General features: G+C 31.5%; 2 protein-coding genes across 2 annotated transcripts; one reads left to right on the top strand and one right to left on the bottom strand.

The window, feature by feature from the left end:
• Positions 1 to 1,449: 1,449 nt before the first annotated feature.
• On the bottom strand, positions 1,450 to 3,325 carry LOC145599347 (peroxidase 57-like). Its single transcript, XM_081655742.1, has 2 exons — positions 3,073 to 3,325; positions 1,450 to 2,193 (listed from the first exon to the last, which is right to left on the bottom strand). Exons 1-2 carry the CDS (start codon positions 3,283 to 3,285, stop codon positions 1,450 to 1,452), a joined length of 957 nt encoding a protein of 318 aa, XP_081511868.1. The 5' UTR covers positions 3,286 to 3,325.
• Positions 3,326 to 18,767: 15,442 nt separating this feature from the next.
• Positions 18,768 to 20,794, top strand: LOC145599242 (peroxidase 44-like). The gene is made up of 2 exons (XM_081655643.1): positions 18,768 to 19,022; positions 19,991 to 20,794. The coding sequence occupies exons 1-2, from the start codon at positions 18,801 to 18,803 to the stop codon at positions 20,744 to 20,746; spliced, it is 978 nt and encodes a 325-aa protein (XP_081511769.1). The 5' UTR covers positions 18,768 to 18,800; the 3' UTR covers positions 20,747 to 20,794.
• Positions 20,795 to 20,855: the final 61 nt, after the last annotated feature.

Here is a 20,855-nt window from a genome sequence, read left to right as displayed (position 1 = left end):
AGTTCAGTTAAGTTCAGATAAGTTCACATCAGGTTTGATAAGTTCTAATAAGGGTTACCCAAGTACAAATTGCAACTAAAATAAGTTTTAATAAGTTCAGGTAAGTTCAGATAAGTTAAGATAAAACACACCCTAATTCTGAACTTGTAAAGGCTGGGAGTGAGAAGATGAAAAATGAAACCCTAAGTAAGTTTAAGTGGGATGGGCTAATTATAAGGGAGGGAGTCAGTAAGTCATTCATTTTTTTTTCTTTTTATTTATTTTTTATTTTTTTTTAACGGGTCTTCGGGTACCCAGTATTAGTAAAGCATATCCCATGTCCCGGCCCACGAAACTGTTTTTTTAGCGGGACGGGTAAAACATACAAAATTGTCAAATTTCTGTCGGGTTTTTTGCGGGTTACCGGGTAATCGGGACGGGACAATCGGGTCGGGGTTTTTTGAACACCTCTACTGTCACCAATCGTGACTGTGGTTTTGGTCTGGTTAGTTTATGGTCATTAAGTGGAAATGGCTAAGGATGGTGATGATAAGGTAGGTAAGTAGTATACAAAATTGGACACATCGACGACTAGGGCGTGGTAAATGCAATAATGGTGGAGAGAGATCGGGAGAGGAGAGATCATTTTTTTGAACAGATCACTAAAAATTTAACACTGACAGCCTTAACCGGTTTACCTGGTCCTAATAGGCTATAAACTGTTTAAAAAAGGCATTCAAAGTTGGGATTGTCATAGGCAAATTACTAGTTGGGTTTTTTTAAGGAATAATGTTCATATTTGGGATAGCTAAGGTCAAATTTTCCAATCCATTTTATTTGGAGCGAGAACTAGTTTAGCTTGCACTAATTGTATGATATGTCTCGTCCATGCATTACATTATGTTAAAATTGTTTTCTTTTATCAAAGCACAAATTCTTATATATAGATAGTCAAATTATATGTATGACCACTTCACATACATATATTATTCTAATGACAAAATGGGATTATTATTCTTTTTAACAAGTGGTCAATTATTCTTGTAATAGTCAAAACAAAAGAAAATGGTCGAGATTACTCAAATGAATAAATGAGGTTATTTTTTCTTCATGAATAATTGAGATTTTGCCGATATGAGTAAATAAGTATTACCTACTTATCTTATAAACAAATGTGGCCACACCATATGACTATATACAAGCTGTTTTTCCAATGTATCAATCAATCAAGCACAAGTTATATAGAGTTATAAACTAAGATCACAATAAAGAAAAACACAATTAATCTAATTAACATTACACTCTTTTATTAATACATACAAGGTTATACATAAAATGAATTAAGATACAAGAAATAAACAATAAATACGCTTATTTTGAAAGCGGAGGAAAAGTAAATAAGGGCTTCCAATCAATTTCAATTAGATAACCCTTAGTTTTTTTTTTTTTTTTTTTTATCTTCTTTGCATTTTAGTTTTGTTTCCTACAATTTTTTCTAATTTCTCCCCCAGTTCCAGGAAGATTACCCATTTTAATCATAGCATTTACAAAGCTTTGCCTGAAAAGGTTATTATTGGCGGCAAGGCTTGTAACTATTGAGGCACTTAAAGGGTCAAGTGCTAACTCTTGGTCAATTTGCAAGATTCCTTTGTTCTTTTTCATTTGGTTGTAGACTTCGTTATCTAACACAAGTGTTGTGTTTTGATCAAGGAAAGTAGCCGGATTAAAGGTCAAACTACAAAGATTTTGTAGCTTGGTAAGCAAATTCTTATCCATGGTAGGATCAGGTGCACCAGTGCCTTGGAAGTTAAATACCCTATCTTGAAAGAAATTACAATGCGCTCTTCCAATAGAATGACCGCCTCCAACTAAGATTACCATGTCATTAAGAGTCATTTTACGGGCGCTAAATGCTTGTTGGATCTGAGCAACGGTGGAAGCCGGACCGGGGAGATTTACTTCACTTGCCCTAGAAATGGTGCCATCAAGCCTGCCTGTTGGCACGCTGTACATAGGTCCTCCAGACAAGGAAACCGCGTCTCGCGTAGCAAGTGCTATGATATCTGCACAAGAAACCTTTTGAGGGCATGCTTGTTCTAGAGCGGTCTTGATTTGGTCTATGAGTGTATACTCTCTTACAGATCCATTTGCACCCGCGGCCTTCTCTGCTTGATTGGTGGTGTTTGAGTCGATTAATATTGATGCATCACAACCCTGTATAAAAAAGAAAAAAAAAAAAATTATGTCAATTGATTGTACATTCCATGATACAGAAACTTTAAGGTTTTATGAAATATAACTTAAAAACGAAATTCATCTCAACAAGTGAAATATAATATTTCCTATTTCTGTGTAAAAATAGAAAGTGAAATATAATATTATTTGTTGGGACATGAATGACACTAGTAACTTTTGATTTTAAATTCTCAATACAGGTAAGTACAAAATTATTTTCATGTAGCCGCTCTATACTCTATGTTATGTTGTGCAATTAACTATCCATTCATTTACCAAACAAACATATTCAAATTTCTAATCTATTTGAATATATTCCAATCCCTTTCCATTCCTATCAATCTAAGGTTGTGAGAGAGATTTAAACCCATGTGGCTTAACCATTATTTTATTCTAATTTGAACTGTTAATGTACATTATGTCCTTATTGTATGAACACCCATGAATATGGGATAAATGATTGATGTATGTGAACATAAACATCAAGCAACCTTCTGTACACATGGAAAAGGGATTACTTTATTATACAAAAAATATAGCAGTATTGTAGCTCTTTTGTCGTAGTTCATAGAAGTTTGATGGTGTGAAAACTTCATAAAATTTATACGGCAACATTCTATCAATCACTTAAATTGGCACAAATATGCAATATACTAATATGATTACATATTAATAAGTTATTTCCTTTAGTTTGTTGTCTAGAAGCAAGCAATTATGTGTCAAAAGATGTATACTACCTCCGTTTCTTATTACTTGCAACAAATGAATATTTTATGTCTCACAAATAATACCCCTTTGTTGCGAGTAATAAGAAACGGAGGTAGTATATATCTTTCATGTAGGAGTCTAAAATCTTACCCTGATAAAACAATCATGAAAATGCATACGAAGCAAAGCCGGAGCAACAGATTTATCAGCATTGAACCGTTGTTGCACAGCTTGTCGAACAATGTTCTCAGCGTTCGGACAGGAAGAACTATAGAAACCAACTTGAAGGGCTGAAGAAATAGGAAGAGCAAAGAAAAATAACACTAAAGAAAACACATTGAGATGCTTAAGAAAACTCTCCATTTTTGTAGTTGTACAAGTTATAATATGCTTGTAGATGTAGTTTATGTTATGTTTTGGGTTTGCAAAATTTAAAACATCAAATTGAGTATTTATAGAAGTTGTAAGGTAAGTTGGCAAAAGGGTGGCCAAAATAGAAAGTCAAGAGTGGGGACTACGTGTTGCAATTTTTAATTTTTAAAATGAACTGATTTTAGGGACATGCATCAACACGTTAAATTCAGCCAAAATTTTCATAATTAATTAATTTTCCTTAATTTTATGAACATTTTATATATATATGCAAAAAGCATAATAAGTTAAAAGATTTTATTTATTTTTTGACAAAAAGTTAAAAGATTTTTATCATATGTATAAATGCATGGCGGCTTTGGGTGATTATTATATGTTTATGAATTATATTATCACCCACTAATACAAAATTAAGTCCACTAATTATATTTTAAGAATCTCCAGCAGAATAAAATGGAATTTGAAGAAAATAGTACAACCTAAGTTGAAAAGATTTATTTTGCGTAGTTATAATAAACAATAACAAAGTTGGAAGTATTGATAATAACTATTTAGGTTGCTAATAAAGTAGTATTAACTGTAGATTACAAGATATTAACAACTTTAGTATTTGTCACTATCCAATTATTCATGATTAGATTATGCAATGTAGAAAGTTAAGCTCATAGTAAAATTAATTCCATTCATAATGAGACATGCATTTAAATCAATATTAATACTTTTAATCCATTTTTACTGTCCTACTAATTACTAGCTCATTGTGGCTAAATTAAATTTATTTTATTAAAAAACAAAAGGCAATAAGGAGGGGGTTGTATTGGACAACTAGGACAAAAGTCATTTAAATTTTGTTTATTTCAATTAGATAGGAATGCAAGGGGGGGTCAAACTCAACTGGACAATTGCATTTTAATAAAGCACAATAATTGCATGTTTATAAAATTCATTAAGTTTATCGATCTAATAGATTAGGGGTCAAAAAATGATATTTAACATTTTTGAATCTTACATATTGAGGTCGAAATATGTCTTTTTGGAGCTCATATGTGACATTTGCAACCATCATCAATTATTAGATTTTTGATGAGGTTTCGCTAAAAAAAATACTGTTATTTTCATTTTCATATAGCTTAGATGTTAGGATATTCCCCTTCTAAAGGTTTAGAGAATATTATTGAATTCTTTGAATGTAAGTGGCTTGTTTTTGTTACTTGTTTTTTCTTTCATACATTTTATGGTGTGAGAAAAAATTTAATGTATTAATGGAACAATTTAGCACAAACTTAAGCTGACAATAAGAGTGGTATATATATAAGATTTTAAATTTTTCGCAACGTACCCCCTCATATGAAAGCCTATTGAGCTTAGTATATATATATATATATATATATATATATATATATATATATATATATAAATGAATGAATTGAAGCATGGGCCACTTATACTACCAAGCGCATGCTAAATATTTCATAAGGAGTGAATTATATATTTTTGAACTAGCTTGACTTTCTTGTCATGCTAGCTTTTGATATTGTTTTAGATGGACGGGAGTTTTTGGGTCTATGTATATGTTGATTAAGGAAACTGCGAAAGAGACAATTTTATTGGCTTGAGTAGGATGATAGTCATTTGATGGCAGTGGCGAATGGGATAGATGGCATTTTGTGTGTGTCAGCCATTGGGAGTGACGGCTAAGGAAGGGAGGGTAAGCAAGGATATCAAACTGCACAATTCTCAAAAATATAGAGAAGAGAAATAAAATGTTAAGGTTTAACGGATTGTTTATGTCAATAAACTGACTCAATTAAAAGATTTAACTAATTGTTGTACCTAGAATTACTTTATACACTTATTTTATTATAATAATAAAAATTTCTACTACGTATATACACCATGAAAGATTTAAATGATTGGGATATAAGTAATTAGGTATGTTTATTCCAATACTTGGTAATTATTATGTAACAAAATAAGGTGGCAAGTTAAAATAAAAGATTATTATGATGCATGATTGATGATGTACGTGGTTATATGCATAGTTGTGTACACTTTTCCAAACATGGTCGCAGTTCTAGCCTTTGATAGTTGATCGTTGACAAAGCACACACATTTGCATGTTCATGCATGGACTAATTTTGTACAAATAATGTTAGATAAGATCAATTCAACTTAACTAATTAATTAATTTATGTAACAACATTGTGTCGTCTATAATTTGTACTTGTGCGGCTGAGGTTATCGGAATCCTACAAGTTGGTTTTTTTAATCCTTTATTATCATAACAACCTTGAATTATTCATCTTAATTTTCATCTTATCTGTCTTAGTTTAACCTCTTTATTCTTCACAACTAGAGAATCAAAATTTGTCGGCAATTACAATAAAAATAATTGATCTACAAATTATACCTTTGACCTTCGGAAATGATCATTTGGGCGAAGCGTAGTCTAAGCCGTCTATAACTCTATACGTACGTTGTGTGGCAAATGTTGATCAAGCAATAATACATTAGGTTATATTCGGTGAGGACCTTCCACCGGGCCGTTTAAGGGCCAATCTCCGATAATTTATTGTAATTAATTAGTTAATAAATTTAAATAACTTTATTTTACTTTTAAAATATTAGGATATAGAGTTAATTTTTAAGCGAGAGTTAGAAGATTCAAATCTCGGCTTCTCTAATGTTTTTTTTACCAATATCCGCCACTGGAACTTATATTAGGTTGTGGTATCCCCTTTGAAGAACAAAATTTCTCGTATCTTTTAAATATATACTACTCCCTTCGTCCCTTTATTACATGTATATTTCTCATTTTGCACAGGAATTAAGAAAGTTAAAGATTCCTTAAAACTAATATTTGGGAATATAAATATGCATGTAGGGTTAGAGAGAGATAGAGAGAAAGAAAAAGTGGTTGGGAATTAGGAGAGAAAAATTATTGGGAATTGATGTTATATTACAAAAAAGAAAAATAAAAAAGGTGACAAATCATCAAAAAGAGAATAATATTGTAAAAAAATATAAATTATAAATAGAAACAGTCACTAATTTTGGTCATCCCAAAAATGAATATATGCATGTAATAAAGGGACGGATGGAGTAGTATTTAGGGCCTGTTCATATTTACTTAATTTCAGTTCAGTTCAGTTCAGTTCAGCTCCAATAAGTTCGGTTCAGTTCAGTTCAATTCCAATCAGTTCAGTTCAGTTCAGCTCTTAATTTCCCTCTCACATAAAATATTCATTTCAGCTCAATTCAATTCAGTTCAGTTCAGTTCCAATCAGTTCAGTTCAGTTCAATTCAGCTCCAATCAGTTCAGTTCAGCTCAATTCAGTAAATATGAACAGGCCCTTAGCCTGCGCAATGCACAAGTTAAAAAATTATATTGTATTTCCTAGGACTTTACACTTGTTATGGTGTATTAGGATTTGAATTCCTGACTATTTAGGGGATCTTGAATTAGAGTTGATCCCATCATTATGCTTTAATTTATAAGAAACTATCGCTAATAAGGAGTCGCCAATAAACTCATAAACCTCGTCATGTCTTTCTCCCAAATAGAGTTCAAGGCCGAGATATTTAGCATAAATCATAAGCTTACCCCATGCCCAAATTGGTCTACTTAAACCAGAATTAGGCTAAAATCTTTTATGGATCAAAAGATATGGTCGTTTGAGGGCAAGGGTGTTGGTTTTAGGGTCTAATTTAGTATTTGATGATAAATTCTTTTGTTTTAGCTCGGAATTGGGCTTATAATATACCGTTGAAAATCTCTTTGAAAGGGTTATCCATTTGTATAGGCCTTGCATGGAAATTTGATGGTTGGTAAATCTGATTGGCTCGGTTTTTAACAATGTAAGATCCATTGGATCCAATCATTACATTTAATGCATTACGGTATGTTATTAATCAAGTTTAAACATGTATGAGCACGTTTTAGGCCTAATTAGTAATCGGATAAGGCTCTTAGATGACTTGGTCTCGAAAATGGGTTTTAATTTACTTCATAATGTATTTTGTAGTCCATAAACACTTCAACTTTGATCTAGCATGAAGAACGGGTTTTTGTAACATCATCGCACTTCCTGTCGGGACAAAAGGCCAAAAGTAGGTGTCTACAAGGACTAACTCCATTTTTTTTTCCAAACATTTTTTTTCCAAACATAAAGGACTAAACTAGTACTTAACTCTGATGTTTCCATTAGGTGTTCTTTGGGCTTTTTCATCATTTGGTATCCAATTTTTTCTTGGATTTCAGATGGTACCACTATAATTTACATTTATTCTCTACGGTAACATCCCATCAAAATTTGTTTATATAATTTTATTTGGGTGCTATAAGAAATTATAATACTACCTCCGTTTCTGAAAGTTCGAATCACTTACTATTCATGTGGTTAAAGTAATATAACTTTGACCACAAGTTATGATTTATACAATAGAAATAAATGAGCATGAGAGATCTTATTAGATTCCCCTTATTATAAATTTTTTAAATATCAACTTTTTATAATTTTCACTTTTACATACTTCCTCTGTTCTTTTTTACTTGACCTGTTTCTTTTATCACACTTGCCAATGCAAAACTTTGCGATCAATAACTTTAGTTTTCCATAAGTAAAAAAATATAAAAGTTATATATTATGATAGTATTTATTAAGACGAATTCAAAAAGACATGAATATGTTTTTCCTTACATATTATTAACAAAAGACGGTCAAAAGAGGGTAATGAATAGTGTAAAAGTCAAAGCGGGTCAAGTAAAAAAGAACGGAGGAAGTATATAGTTAAACATATTTATGGTCAAAGATGTTCATTGAAGACCACACAAATACACAATGAGTCGAAACTAACGGAGGGAGTATATAGAGTATATAAATCCAATGAAAAGGATCTTATAATGGAAAGATGAAAATGAATCTTGACAGTATAATTTTTTTATAATCTTCCAACACTTCTTATGCATAACACAAGTATTTTATAATTATGATATATATCAATTTTAACATTATATATAACTAATTTAAAAAAAAATTTAAATGAGAATTATTTATAATATATTTCAATTGATTATAAATAAACACGTACAATCTAAGGTGATTATTGTTATATTATACTTCTTAGTTTGAAATATACAAAACTACTTTCATTAACAACTTTTAGGAGTGTAGGTACTGTATTATTTATTTTACAACTACCTGATCACTAATATATAAAGTCGAATCTCGCAGTCGTGTCACGAGAAAACAACACATGATGTTCCAACTTTTTGCCAAGTTCGGGACATATAGGCAACAACTACAAATAAACATGGTACGTTAGAGTGTTAGACGTCATGTAAGAGATATCGGATAGTTTTTGATAAATTAATCATTTTAGAGTAGGGATGGCAATCCACTCCAAATTCGACCCTACTCTGCCCCGATCCGAGGTAAAAAAATCCGCTCCGAGTCTGAGAAAAAGTAATCCGAGTTCGACTGTATTAAAATAATCCGAATCCGAGTCGGAGAAGGGTCGGAGTCGGATCCTACAAAAATTCGAGAAAAAAAATCTGACTCCAATAAATGTCCAACTCTGATGGATGATCCAGCTCCGACTTCGATAGATCGATCATGGATTTTAGTGTGGGTCATGGTGTCATTGGGTGTGGGTTTGAAGGCCCAAATAGCCCAATTTCTCAAAGTATATATATTGAATAATGAAAAAAAACTTGGAATCGGGTCGAATCGAAATCGAAGATCGGATATTGAAGTCGGAGTCAGAGTCTCAGAGTCGGATGTCGGAGTTGGAGTCGAATTCGGAGTTAGCCTCCGACTTCCTGAAGGGTCGGAGTCGGATTTAGCATAATCTGCTCCGAGTTCGACCCGTTGCCATCCCTATTTTAGAGTTATATTTTGATAAAATTTTATCTATCGCGTACATAAAATATTTTCTTATTTTCATTAAATATGTTTTAAATTGTAATTTTTTTTGTCATTAAATCTATTTTTAATATAAAAATTACTTTAAAACAATTTCCATTATTTACGATATATATTTTAACCAAGTAAAACTTTTTTCTTTAATTCAACATATATAGAAAAAAATACAAGAAAATTATTTATCTATTTTATTTTCATATATCATAAAAAAAAACGTTTTTAAAAGTAATTACTGCGTTGTGGTCTTCACCTTACATAAATAATAATCATAAAAAATAATTTTAATTCCTTAAAAATAATTTAAATCCTTCAAAAAAAATTTCAATCCAACTAAATAATTTCAGTTTAGTAAAAATAATTTAAAGTAAGTAAAGATAATGTCAGTTCATTAATTTTTTATTTTTTAGTAAAATTAAACCGATCATGGCCTTAAATAAAGAATGTATCTAATTGATTACAAAAATCACAATCTAATAAAAAAAGAATTGTGATAGTCTACCTCATAGCATTGTACAATCATCCTATATATCCGTTAAAGTCATACTTCGTAGTACATGTTTGTATATTATATAAACTACTCTGTCAATAAATTAAAAGGCGTCGTTGTGTATTATGTGTTGAAGACCAAAATTTGAAGCTGTAATTTTTGTCCAATATTCTGATCGATCTTCATTAATTTGGTATTGTTATGCCTATTCTATTCAAGCAAGAACAAATAAGTCCGAACCAATCAGTAGTTTAAAGATTTGTAGCGTAGAGGACAACTTCTAAGAAATTGCATGCATGAAAGTTTATTATCAAGTTGCTAATAATATGATCGACCTTTACGAATGATACAAAAAATCATAATATAAGAATGTATAATTTTCTCAATTGCACTTCATAATAATGCTGTCAGATTCTGAAACTCATCAGTAGTCTTGTCTTACTTATAGTATGTATGTGTAGCTGGCCAAAAAAATAATAAAATTAATAAAAAAAGCTAATGCATGAGAATATAATGATCAATGGTTTAATAAGAAAGTCATCCGTAACCCAAACAAGGAAGAGAGTTATGGTTTATAAACCATGTTCTTTAGAGCTGCTCTGCTTAAAAATAATAACTAATATTTAATAATAATAAAAATAAATAATTGATATTTAATAATAATAATAATAATAGTATTAATAATAATAATAATAATAATAATAATAATAATGTGATGTGCTACCGGTTGGGTGTTCCATTGTTCTCTATCACGACACCATGCTCTGCTTGTTCAAGGGTTTTTGCTGGGGATATTTTCGGTGATCACGCGGTGTCATGTGCTGGTATTGTGGGCATTAAACATCGGCATAATATTGTTCGGGATACCCTTGTTGATGTTTGCTATCGGTCAGGGATTTCAGCTAGAAAGGAGGTGGACATTGGGTTATTTGGAGGGAACGACGGGGCTCTCAGACCTGCAAATTAAATGTGTTACTTTATTCATGGGATCGTGGTCACGATATTTGTGTTGACTTGACAGGGTCTTCTCCATTGACACAGTCTGGGCTTTCTAGCTTTGTTCCTGGACGGGTAGTGACTGATGCGGCCAATCGGAGGCGGGTCAAGTACGAATCCAGTTGTCGAGCAATTGGATATGGTTTCCTTCCTTTCTCTTTCTCTTCTCTTGGGGAGTTAGAAAAGGAGGCTGTTAAATTGTTAAAGCAGATCCAGAAGTTCTCGAAGACTCAGGATATTGGGGCACGAGCTGCAACTCATATCTTTACTAGGATCGGCTTTTTTATAGCTAGAGGAGTGGGGGCCCAGATTGTATCTCGACTTCCCACTAATTTTCTATAGATTGTATAACTTTTTCTGTTTTTGAGATATAATGATAATAATAATAATAATAATAATAATAATAATAATAATAATAATAATAATAATAATAATAATAATAATAATAATAATAATAATAATAATAATAATAATGACATTTTGTGAAAAACTACCTTATATAACACTTTTTTTGCGAGAAACCACCTAATAAAAAAATTGTTGTAAGAAACTACCTTATAAAAGAGTTTATGTTGTAAGACACTACCCATGGTCGAAAAGTAATCATTCACTTTTATCTTCCAGCGTTGACCATATCACGTGCCAGTTAAGAAAAACGGAGGGTAAGGGTAAATTAAAAGTCACGTGATTGACACATGATGTGGTCAACACCGGAAAATGAAAGTCAATGGTGACTTTCCGACCAATGGTAGTCTCTTATAACATTTACCCTTTTATAAGGTAGTTTCTTACAACATTTTTTTTATTAGGTAGTTTCTTGCAAAAAAATTGTTTTATTAGGTAGTTTTTCAAAAAATGTCCTAATAATAATAATAATAATAATAATAATAATAATAATAATAATAATAATAATAATAATAATAATAACAATCTGCTTATTCTTTAACTCCTCGACAATCAGCATTGTGGAAATCACAGCAGGGTGATCACACCTCTGCTTGGCTTCCCGCGGTTCCTATTTCGGGGTTGGGTCAGACGATGAACGCCAAGACTTATCGCTGTGTGTTGTCCTATCTGTTGGGTGTTCCATTGTTCTCTATCTCGACGTCGTGCTCTGCTTGTTCGAGGGTTTTTGCTGGAGATATTTTCGGTGATCACGCGGTGTCTTGTGCTGGTATTGTGGGTATTAAACATCGGCATAATGTTGTTCGCGATACCCTTGTTGATGTTTGTTATCGTTCTGGGATTTCAGCGAGAAAAGAGGTTGACATTGGGTTGGCTGGAGGGAACGACGAGGCCCTCAGACCTGCGGATGTGTTACTTTATTCATGGGATCGTGGTCGCGATGTCTGTGTTGATTTGACAGGGTCTTCTCCTTTGACACAGTCAGGGCTATCTGACTTTATTCCTGGGCGGGTTGTGGCTGATGCTGCTCATCGGAAGCGGGTTAAGTATGAAGCTCGATGTCAGGCGATTGGATATGGTTTCATTCCCTTCTCCTTTTCTTCGCTTGGGGAATTAGAGAAGGAGGCTGTTGCGTTACTGAAGCGGATTCAGAAGTTCTCGACGACGCAAGACATTGGGACTCGTGCTGCAGCTCATATCTTCACTAGGGTAGGATTTGCTATAGCTAGAGGAGTGGGGGCCCAGATTGTATCTCGGCTTCCCACTAATTTATTGTAGGTTGTATGACTTTTGTTTTTGAGATATAATAATAATAATAATAATAATAATAATAATAATAATAATAATAATAATAATAATAATAATAATAATAATAATAATAATAATAATAATAATAATAATAATGACATTTTGTGAAAAACTACCTTATATAACACTTTTTTTGCGAGAAACCACCTAATAAAAAAATTGTTGTAAGAAACTACCTTATAAAAGAGTTTATGTTGTAAGACACTACCCATGGTCGAAAAGTAATCATTCACTTTTATCTTCCAGCGTTGACCATATCACGTGCCAGTTAAGAAAAACGGAGGGTAAGGGTAAATTAAAAGTCACGTGATTGACACATGATGTGGTCAACACCGGAAAATGAAAGTCAATGGTGACTTTCCGACCAATGGTAGTCTCTTATAACATTTACCCTTTTATAAGGTAGTTTCTTACAACATTTTTTTTATTAGGTAGTTTCTTGCAAAAAAATTGTTTTATTAGGTAGTTTTTCAAAAAATGTCCTAATAATAATAATAATAATAATAATAATAATAATAATAATAATAATAATAATAATAATAATAATAATAATAATCTGCTTATTCTTTAACTCCTCGACAATCAGCATTGTGGAAATCACAGCAGGGTGATCACACCTCTGCTTGGCTTCCCGCGGTTCCTATTTCGGGGTTGGGTCAGACGATGAACGCCAAGACTTATCGCTGTGTGTTGTCCTATCTGTTGGGTGTTCCATTGTTCTCTATCTCGACGTCGTGCTCTGCTTGTTCGAGGGTTTTTGCTGGAGATATTTTCGGTGATCACGCGGTGTCTTGTGCTGGTATTGTGGGTATTAAACATCGGCATAATGTTGTTCGCGATACCCTTGTTGATGTTTGTTATCGTTCTGGGATTTCAGCGAGAAAAGAGGTTGACATTGGGTTGGCTGGAGGGAACGACGAGGCCCTCAGACCTGCGGATGTGTTACTTTATTCATGGGATCGTGGTCGCGATGTCTGTGTTGATTTGACAGGGTCTTCTCCTTTGACACAGTCAGGGCTATCTGACTTTATTCCTGGGCGGGTTGTGGCTGATGCTGCTCATCGGAAGCGGGTTAAGTATGAAGCTCGATGTCAGGCGATTGGATATGGTTTCATTCCCTTCTCCTTTTCTTCGCTTGGGGAATTAGAGAAGGAGGCTGTTGCGTTACTGAAGCGGATTCAGAAGTTCTCGACGACGCAAGACATTGGGACTCGTGCTGCAGCTCATATCTTCACTAGGGTAGGATTTGCTATAGCTAGAGGAGTGGGGGCCCAGATTGTATCTCGGCTTCCCACTAATTTATTGTAGGTTGTATGACTTTTGTTTTTGAGATATAATAATAATAATAATAATAATAATAATAATAATAATAATAATAATAATAATAATAATAATAACAATAATGATAATGATAATGATAATAATAATATTATTATTAATTATTATTATTAAAAATAATAATATAATCGATTTTTTGTAATTAAAAATTATATTTAAAGATAATAACTAATATTGAAAGATAATAATATTTATTAACTTGATAATAATAATAATAATAATAATAATAATAATAATAATAATAATAACTAATTAATATTTAATAATAATAAAGAATTAATTTTTAATAATAATAATAATAGACAATTAATATTTAATAAAAATTAGTATTATAATAATAATATTATTGATTATAATAATAATGCGATAATAAAAATAATGCAATAACAATTACAATAACAATAACAATAATAATAATAATAATAATAATAATAAGTAATATTTGATAATAATAAAGAATTAATTTTTAATAATAATAATAATAATAATAAAAAATTAATATTTAATAACAATTAGTATTATAATAATAATAATAATTAATATTTAATAATAATATTATTGATTATAATAATAATGTGATAATAAAAATAATGCAATAATAATAATAATAATAATAATTATAATAATAATAATAATCGACGAAAAGCTCAAAAGAACAGGGTGAAGGAAATCAATTACGTGGCTTTCTCATTATGCACAAGTGTGTTATATATATAATAGGTCCATATGTGAGAATTCATGCTTATATGAGAACTAATTTAAAATTTAGAACATGTGAGTAGAAATTTAGAACATGTGAGTAAAAATTTAGAACATGCGAGTTAAAATTTAGAGCATGTGACTCAAATTAAAAATTAGAACATATGAGTAATAATTTAGAACATTTGTCTGAGTAATGTGTTTAGAACATCTGGTTTAAGAATTAGAACAAGTGATTAAAATTTATAAAATTTGCATTATGAAATCTTAAACATATGAGTATAATTTAGAACATCTGATTTAAGATTATGAATATGTGAATAAAAATTTAGAACAAACTGATATAGAACATACAAAGTGTGAGTAAAGAATTTATAACATACAAGTTAAAAAATAGAAAATACGCTTTAAAATCTGGAACATATAATTAAAAATCTTAGAACACACGTTTTAAAATTTAAAACATATAAGTTAAAATTTTAGAACAAGTTATTTAAAATTTATAACATCAAACTTAACTAATTTATGGTTTAGAACATGTGAGTACTAAATTAGAATATTTGATTTAATTTAGAACACCTAAGGAAAAGTTTTGAACATCATATTTAAAATTTAGAACATACGAATAAAATTTTAGAACATAAAGAATGTTCTCACATAAGAAAAATTCTCACGAGAGCCTTACACACACACACACACACACACACACACACACACATAAATTAAGGTTCAAAGCCCAATAATGGAAACTTAATATTATACAATAATATACAACGTCTAACACACCCCCGCAGTCGAAGCGGGAGAACCACGTACGCTGAGATTATCTCGGAAATCATCAAATAAAAAGCGCGAAAGCTATGTATTAAAAATGTTTGCAATCTGATAACGGGACGGCACATGAAGCACACAAACTTCGCCACAAGCCACCTTCTCCCGAACGAATGCGAAGTGAATGTCCATCTCAATGTGTTTTGTGTGTTGATGCTGAACTAGATTATTGGATAAATAAATCGCACTCACATTGTCACAATAAATGAGAGTTATAGAACAATCCATCTCTAGAAGCAGATTTCGAATCCAACAAGAATTAGAAACAACATTAGCAACACCCCTATATTCTACTACTGCACTGGATTTGGAGAGAGTGGGTTGGCGCTTGGAAGACTAGGAGATCGATCAAATTATCTCCTAGAAAAACACAATAACCAGAGGTGGAGCGACGGGTGTTAGGAGAACCACCCCAATCTGCATCTATATATGAGAAAAGATGATCAAAAGTGGACTTGTACAGATGTAGACCATGAGGTAAAGTACCCTGAATGTAGCGTATGATACGCTTGAGAGCAGTCATATGCTCATTTATCGGAGCATACATATGAAGGCAAACCTACTGCATTGCATAAGATGTGTCAGGCCGAGTAAAAGTTAGATACTGAAGAGCAGCTGTAAGGCTACGATATGTAGTCGGATCATCATGTAGAGCATCTTTGGTGGCACTGAGCTTAGACTTAATGTCAATTGGAGTTGGAGAAGGACGTACTACAATTATACCTACCATCACGTTCAACAATGTTTGCAGCATACTGTTTCTAAGATAAGAAAAGACCGTGGGAATGACGAGTGACAGCAATACCCAAAAAGAAACTTAGAGGACCTATATCCTTCATAGCAAACTCAAAACCCAAGAGAGTCATAAAATACTTACGAAGACAATCAGAAGATGTCGTAAGTATAATGTCATCCACATATAACAAAATATAAGCAACATTAGAGCCCTGCTTGTAGACGAACAAAGAGTTATCTGACTGATTGTGACTGAAACCCAATAGTAGCAACAAAATTAGCAAACCTTTTATACCAATCACGAGGGACCTAGTTCAAACCATAGAGAAATTTTTTCAAGAGGCAAACATGATCAGGATGATCCTTGTCATGAAATCCCATAGGTTGATGCATATAAACAGTTTCATTCAAATGACCATGTAGAAAGGCATTCTTGACATCCAATTGATGGATAGGCCAAGATTTAGAAAGAGCAATACTAAGAACCGCTCTAATGGTAACCAGTTTAACTACCGGGCTAAAAATCTCATCACAATCAACACCCTGCTGCTGTGTTAACTAAATATTAAACAACGTAATTGAAACTAAATATTATACAATAATATACAAAGTCTGGCCCAAGACCCAAGGAACATCTATACTAAAACCAATTGGTTAGAATAGGAGCAACTCCTCTACCTTATAAAGTGGAATAAGATTTTCTCTTTTTCCATGTCGAACACTTACAAGTGGGATTACAATGAATTTCAATAGCAACTATGCACATGAAAATATCTACCTAACATTTAAAAAATAAATAAATAAATAAATAAATTGAGTTGTATATGCATGAAATTTCAATTCTTATTATACTGCTTTGTATTTTTTTACATGAATTCTTTTATACTGTTTTTGGATTATTTTATTTTTATATAAGAAACATAAAAGGTACTCCCTCTGTGTTTTAATAAGTGTTATAGTTTGACTTTTTTTTTTTTACTATTCACATAATGGTTTTGACTTGATTAATTTATGAATATATAAAAAAAACAAATGTTATTGTATAATACATTGTTTGATTCTTAATAATGTATAATTTCATATTATAAAATTTTCTATGATTATACTAACATATAATTAAAAAAATAAATGGTCAAAGTAGTGTCCCGGCATGCGTGTTTGGTCAAACTGTAACACTTATGAAAAGACGGAGGGAGTAATTATTTACATTAATTTTTTTTAGAATGTAATTATTTCAATTTAGTGATTTTTAAAAATAAAATATGTGTAAATAAAATACTTCATCCCTTATTTATCCACATATTATATTTTTCAACTTCACTAATTTGCACACTAAGATATTTAATTTAATTTATCTAATTGCCTAAACCTCTATTATGCATAAAGATGTCTGAATTTTGGACCCACTGCGAGGATGAGGATGGGGATGAAGATGTATGAATTTTGGATCCATTGCGGGGATGAGGATGAGAATGGGAATGAAGATGTATGAATTTTGGATCCATTGCGGGGATGAGGATGAGAATGGGGATGGAGATGATAAGGCAAACATTATATACAGATGATGCATGTAATTAAAAACAGAGATAACTTTTTTTTTTGTTAAAATAAACATACAAATATCATACATATATACCCCACTAACTTTCCAATGAATACCTACTTTTTTTTTGTAAAACTATCACTGTTCAAATAATAAATTAAAAAGTATAGAATATACTCACTTCGTAATTATTTAATCGTATCACTAGTATGTGCACCGAGTTTTATGGAAGTAAAATAAAGTGAGTTAAAAAAAAAAAGTAATTTAATTATAAAGTGTACGTAAGTGGGTGAAGTTGAGATGAGAATTAAATGTGTTAATATAAGAATATATGACTGAGAGGTTAATGTATTCTAAATAAATGATAATCTAAGTATACGTGAAGACAATGGGAAAAATTGAGGAATGGTAAAGAGTAAGTAACTTCTAATGGGTGGGTTCACTACTACGCAATTGCTCAAAAGGACCTTAACTAAGAGACCCTTTAACTAAAAAACTGGTCTCTTTGTTTCAAGAGACTCAATGTTACAAATAATGGATCTCTTTAAATTTAATAAAGACCTTCTCTTAGAGATAACAGAGAATTAATTAGAAAAAAAAGAAATATTTTGGTATAAGAAAGTGATGCACTTTAAATTTACTTTGGGTATTTATTTTAGAAAACTTTAGTATACATCCGGTTTTCAGTAATTTACTGTTCATCGGGTATACTTGTCAGATTTAGTGTCACTTTTGTCAGATTTAGTGTCCCTTTTGTCAAATTTATCAATGAAGCATAAATAACTCTTATATATGTCAGGGTAACTTTTGTGCGTTTTAGTGTAACTTTTACACATTTTATTGTCACTTTATAACGGATGTTTAGTAATTTACTGAACATTCGTTTTATTTAAAAGTTTGTGATTTGTTTTTAGAAAGTGATTCACTTCTTAAGATACAAATGGAGTACAAAAGATAACAAATTTTAGTTTAAGACATGTAGATTGGAAAGATTCTTTGCTACCAAACACATTTAAATTAAAATAACATATTGGTGTATGCATATCAATCAATTGTACTACCCACCCTGTCTATTGACTTTCATTTAATTAGTCTCCCATCTTATCTAGCTGCCTCAAAACATATATATAACCACCTCTACGTTTTCAATTTTGTACACTCAAAACCAAAAAAAAACATTGCATTGCATCACATAATAATAATAATAATTAACTAGTACAATTGTAGTAGCACTATCAAAATGGCAAGCTTTCATAAGCATTTGAGTATCATTTCATGCATTATTTCCTTGTTCTTATGCTTTGCTATATCTTTGAGTTCAGCTCTTCAAGTTGGTTTCTATACTAAATCTTGTCCTAATGCTGAAAACATCGTTCGACAAGTAGTTCAGCAGCAATACAAGGCTGATCGATCAGTCCCTGCTGCCTTGTTACGTATGCATTTTCATGATTGTTTTGTTAGAGTAAGATTTTTTTTAAGGGTATTTTAATTTCTATTTTCATTTTTCTGTTGTATATTTTATTTTTACCTTTATTTCTATTATATGTTGCTGATGTGAGTATGAAAGTTACAAAAAAATTGAGGGAGTATCCGAGGACATATAAACAAAGTGATATGAGAAAAGTGTTAATATGATATAATACGAGAAAGATATGATGTGCACACTATTTAAACATAATATGCAATTTTTTTTACTACTATAATTTTTAGGTAAAATTGGTATAAACCACCTTTTTTGTTCAATTTTTTTGAAAAAACCACATTTTATGTTTTTTTTTTTTTTTTTTTTTTTTTTTTATAACTAAACCACCTTTTAAGTACCTAAATTTTTTATTGCACCACCCCTATTTCAAATTTTGACGAAAAAATTAACTAAGACGTCAAAAGGGCCCACAACTTGTGCCTTTCGCTCCTAAATCATGTATTTTTTCACCTCCAAAAACATTTGACCCTTCCCTTTATATATATGCTTAATTGAGTAAAGCTCTAAAAAACCAAACCTAATTTTGCTACAAAAATTAAATTGTAGTATTTGTTTATTCTCAAAACCTAAATTGAGGTAATTGAAGTAAATGGTTGAGATGGAAGGGAAAGTTTTGCTATGGTTGATGATTTGGAAGTAAATGGTTGAGATGCAATCTGTTAGATTTGAAATAGGGGTGGTGCAATAAAAAATTTAGGTACTTAAAAGGTGGTTTAGTTAAAAAAAAAATGGTTTTTTCTAAAAAAGTTGGACAAAAAAGGTGATTTATACCAATTTTACTTAATTTTTATATATGTGTGTGTTTGTGTTATTGGACTAATATGTTTGTATTTCACAACAATCCTTAAGTTTATATTGGTCTATCAATCATAATAAATAGTTATGTACACGAATAATTAAGAGATTAATGATTCATTAATTTATTATATAATTGTATATATATGTAGGGTTGCGATGCATCAATTTTAATTGACTCAACAAGCGATAACCAAGCAGAAAAAGATGCAGGAGCGAATGGATCAGTTAGAGGGTATGAACTCATTGACAAAATCAAGGCGGCTCTAGAACGAGCATGCCCTCAAAAGGTTTCTTGTGCCGATATCATAACACTAGCTACTCGAGATGCAGTTTACTTAGCTGGAGGTCCTAACTACAACGTACCAACAGGTAGACGTGACGGCCTCATTTCAAAGGCTAGTGAAGTAAATCTTCCTGGTCCAAGATTCACCGTTTCGCAAGCCCAACAATCGTTTAGTGCTCGTGGGCTAACCCTTGATGACATGGTGGTTTTATTGGGTGCTGGTCATACCATAGGAGTAGCCCATTGCAATTTCTTTAAGGATAGGTTATCAAACTTTCAAGGAACAGGTGCACCTGATCGTACAATGGACAAGGCATTGGTTAAAAAGTTTAACGTACTTTGTGGATCTAATTCGAACGTAAATCCTAGTACTTTCCTTGACCAAAACACGTCGTTTGTTTTTGATAACGAGTACTATAACCAGATTAGAAAAAATCGAGGGATTTTGCAAATTGACCAAGAGCTAGCGCTCGACTCTTTAAGTGCTAAATTGGTCTCAAACCTAGCTGCCAATAACAATAATTTTAGACAAAGCTTTGTAAAAGCCATTGTAAAAATGGGAAACATTCAACAAGGAAATGCTGGTGAAATTAGGGAAAATTGTAGGAGAGTAAATTATTGAACAAATGTAAGGTCATCATATTAAAAACGTGAGAGGCCCATCTTTATTCACCACCTTCAAGTGTACTTTGGTAAAGTCAAATAATTTGTTCCAATTGAAGACTTGTGAT

The sequence above is a fragment of the Chenopodium album genome, chromosome 20 (assembly GCF_948465745.1).
Source record: "Chenopodium album chromosome 20, dcCheAlbu1.1, whole genome shotgun sequence".
NCBI classification, from domain to species: Eukaryota; Viridiplantae; Streptophyta; class Magnoliopsida; order Caryophyllales; family Amaranthaceae; genus Chenopodium; species Chenopodium album.
Note: the sequence above shows the minus strand (reverse complement) of the source record. Positions and strands in the feature narration are given on the sequence as shown.

Bases quoted from the DNA above. Each gene is read 5' to 3' on its own strand.
- LOC145599347 (XM_081655742.1), bottom strand. From the start codon at position 3,285: ATGGAGAGTTTTCTTAAGCATCTCAATGTGTTTTCTTTAGTGTTATTT. The intron at 2,194-3,072 runs GTAAGATTTTAG...TTTTTTATACAG, and splicing joins TTCATGATTGTTTTATCAGG to GGTTGTGATGCATCAATATT.
- LOC145599242 (XM_081655643.1), top strand. From the start codon at position 18,801: ATGGCAAGCTTTCATAAGCATTTGAGTATCATTTCATGCATTATTTCC. The intron at 19,023-19,990 runs GTAAGATTTTTT...ATATATATGTAG, and splicing joins TTCATGATTGTTTTGTTAGA to GGTTGCGATGCATCAATTTT.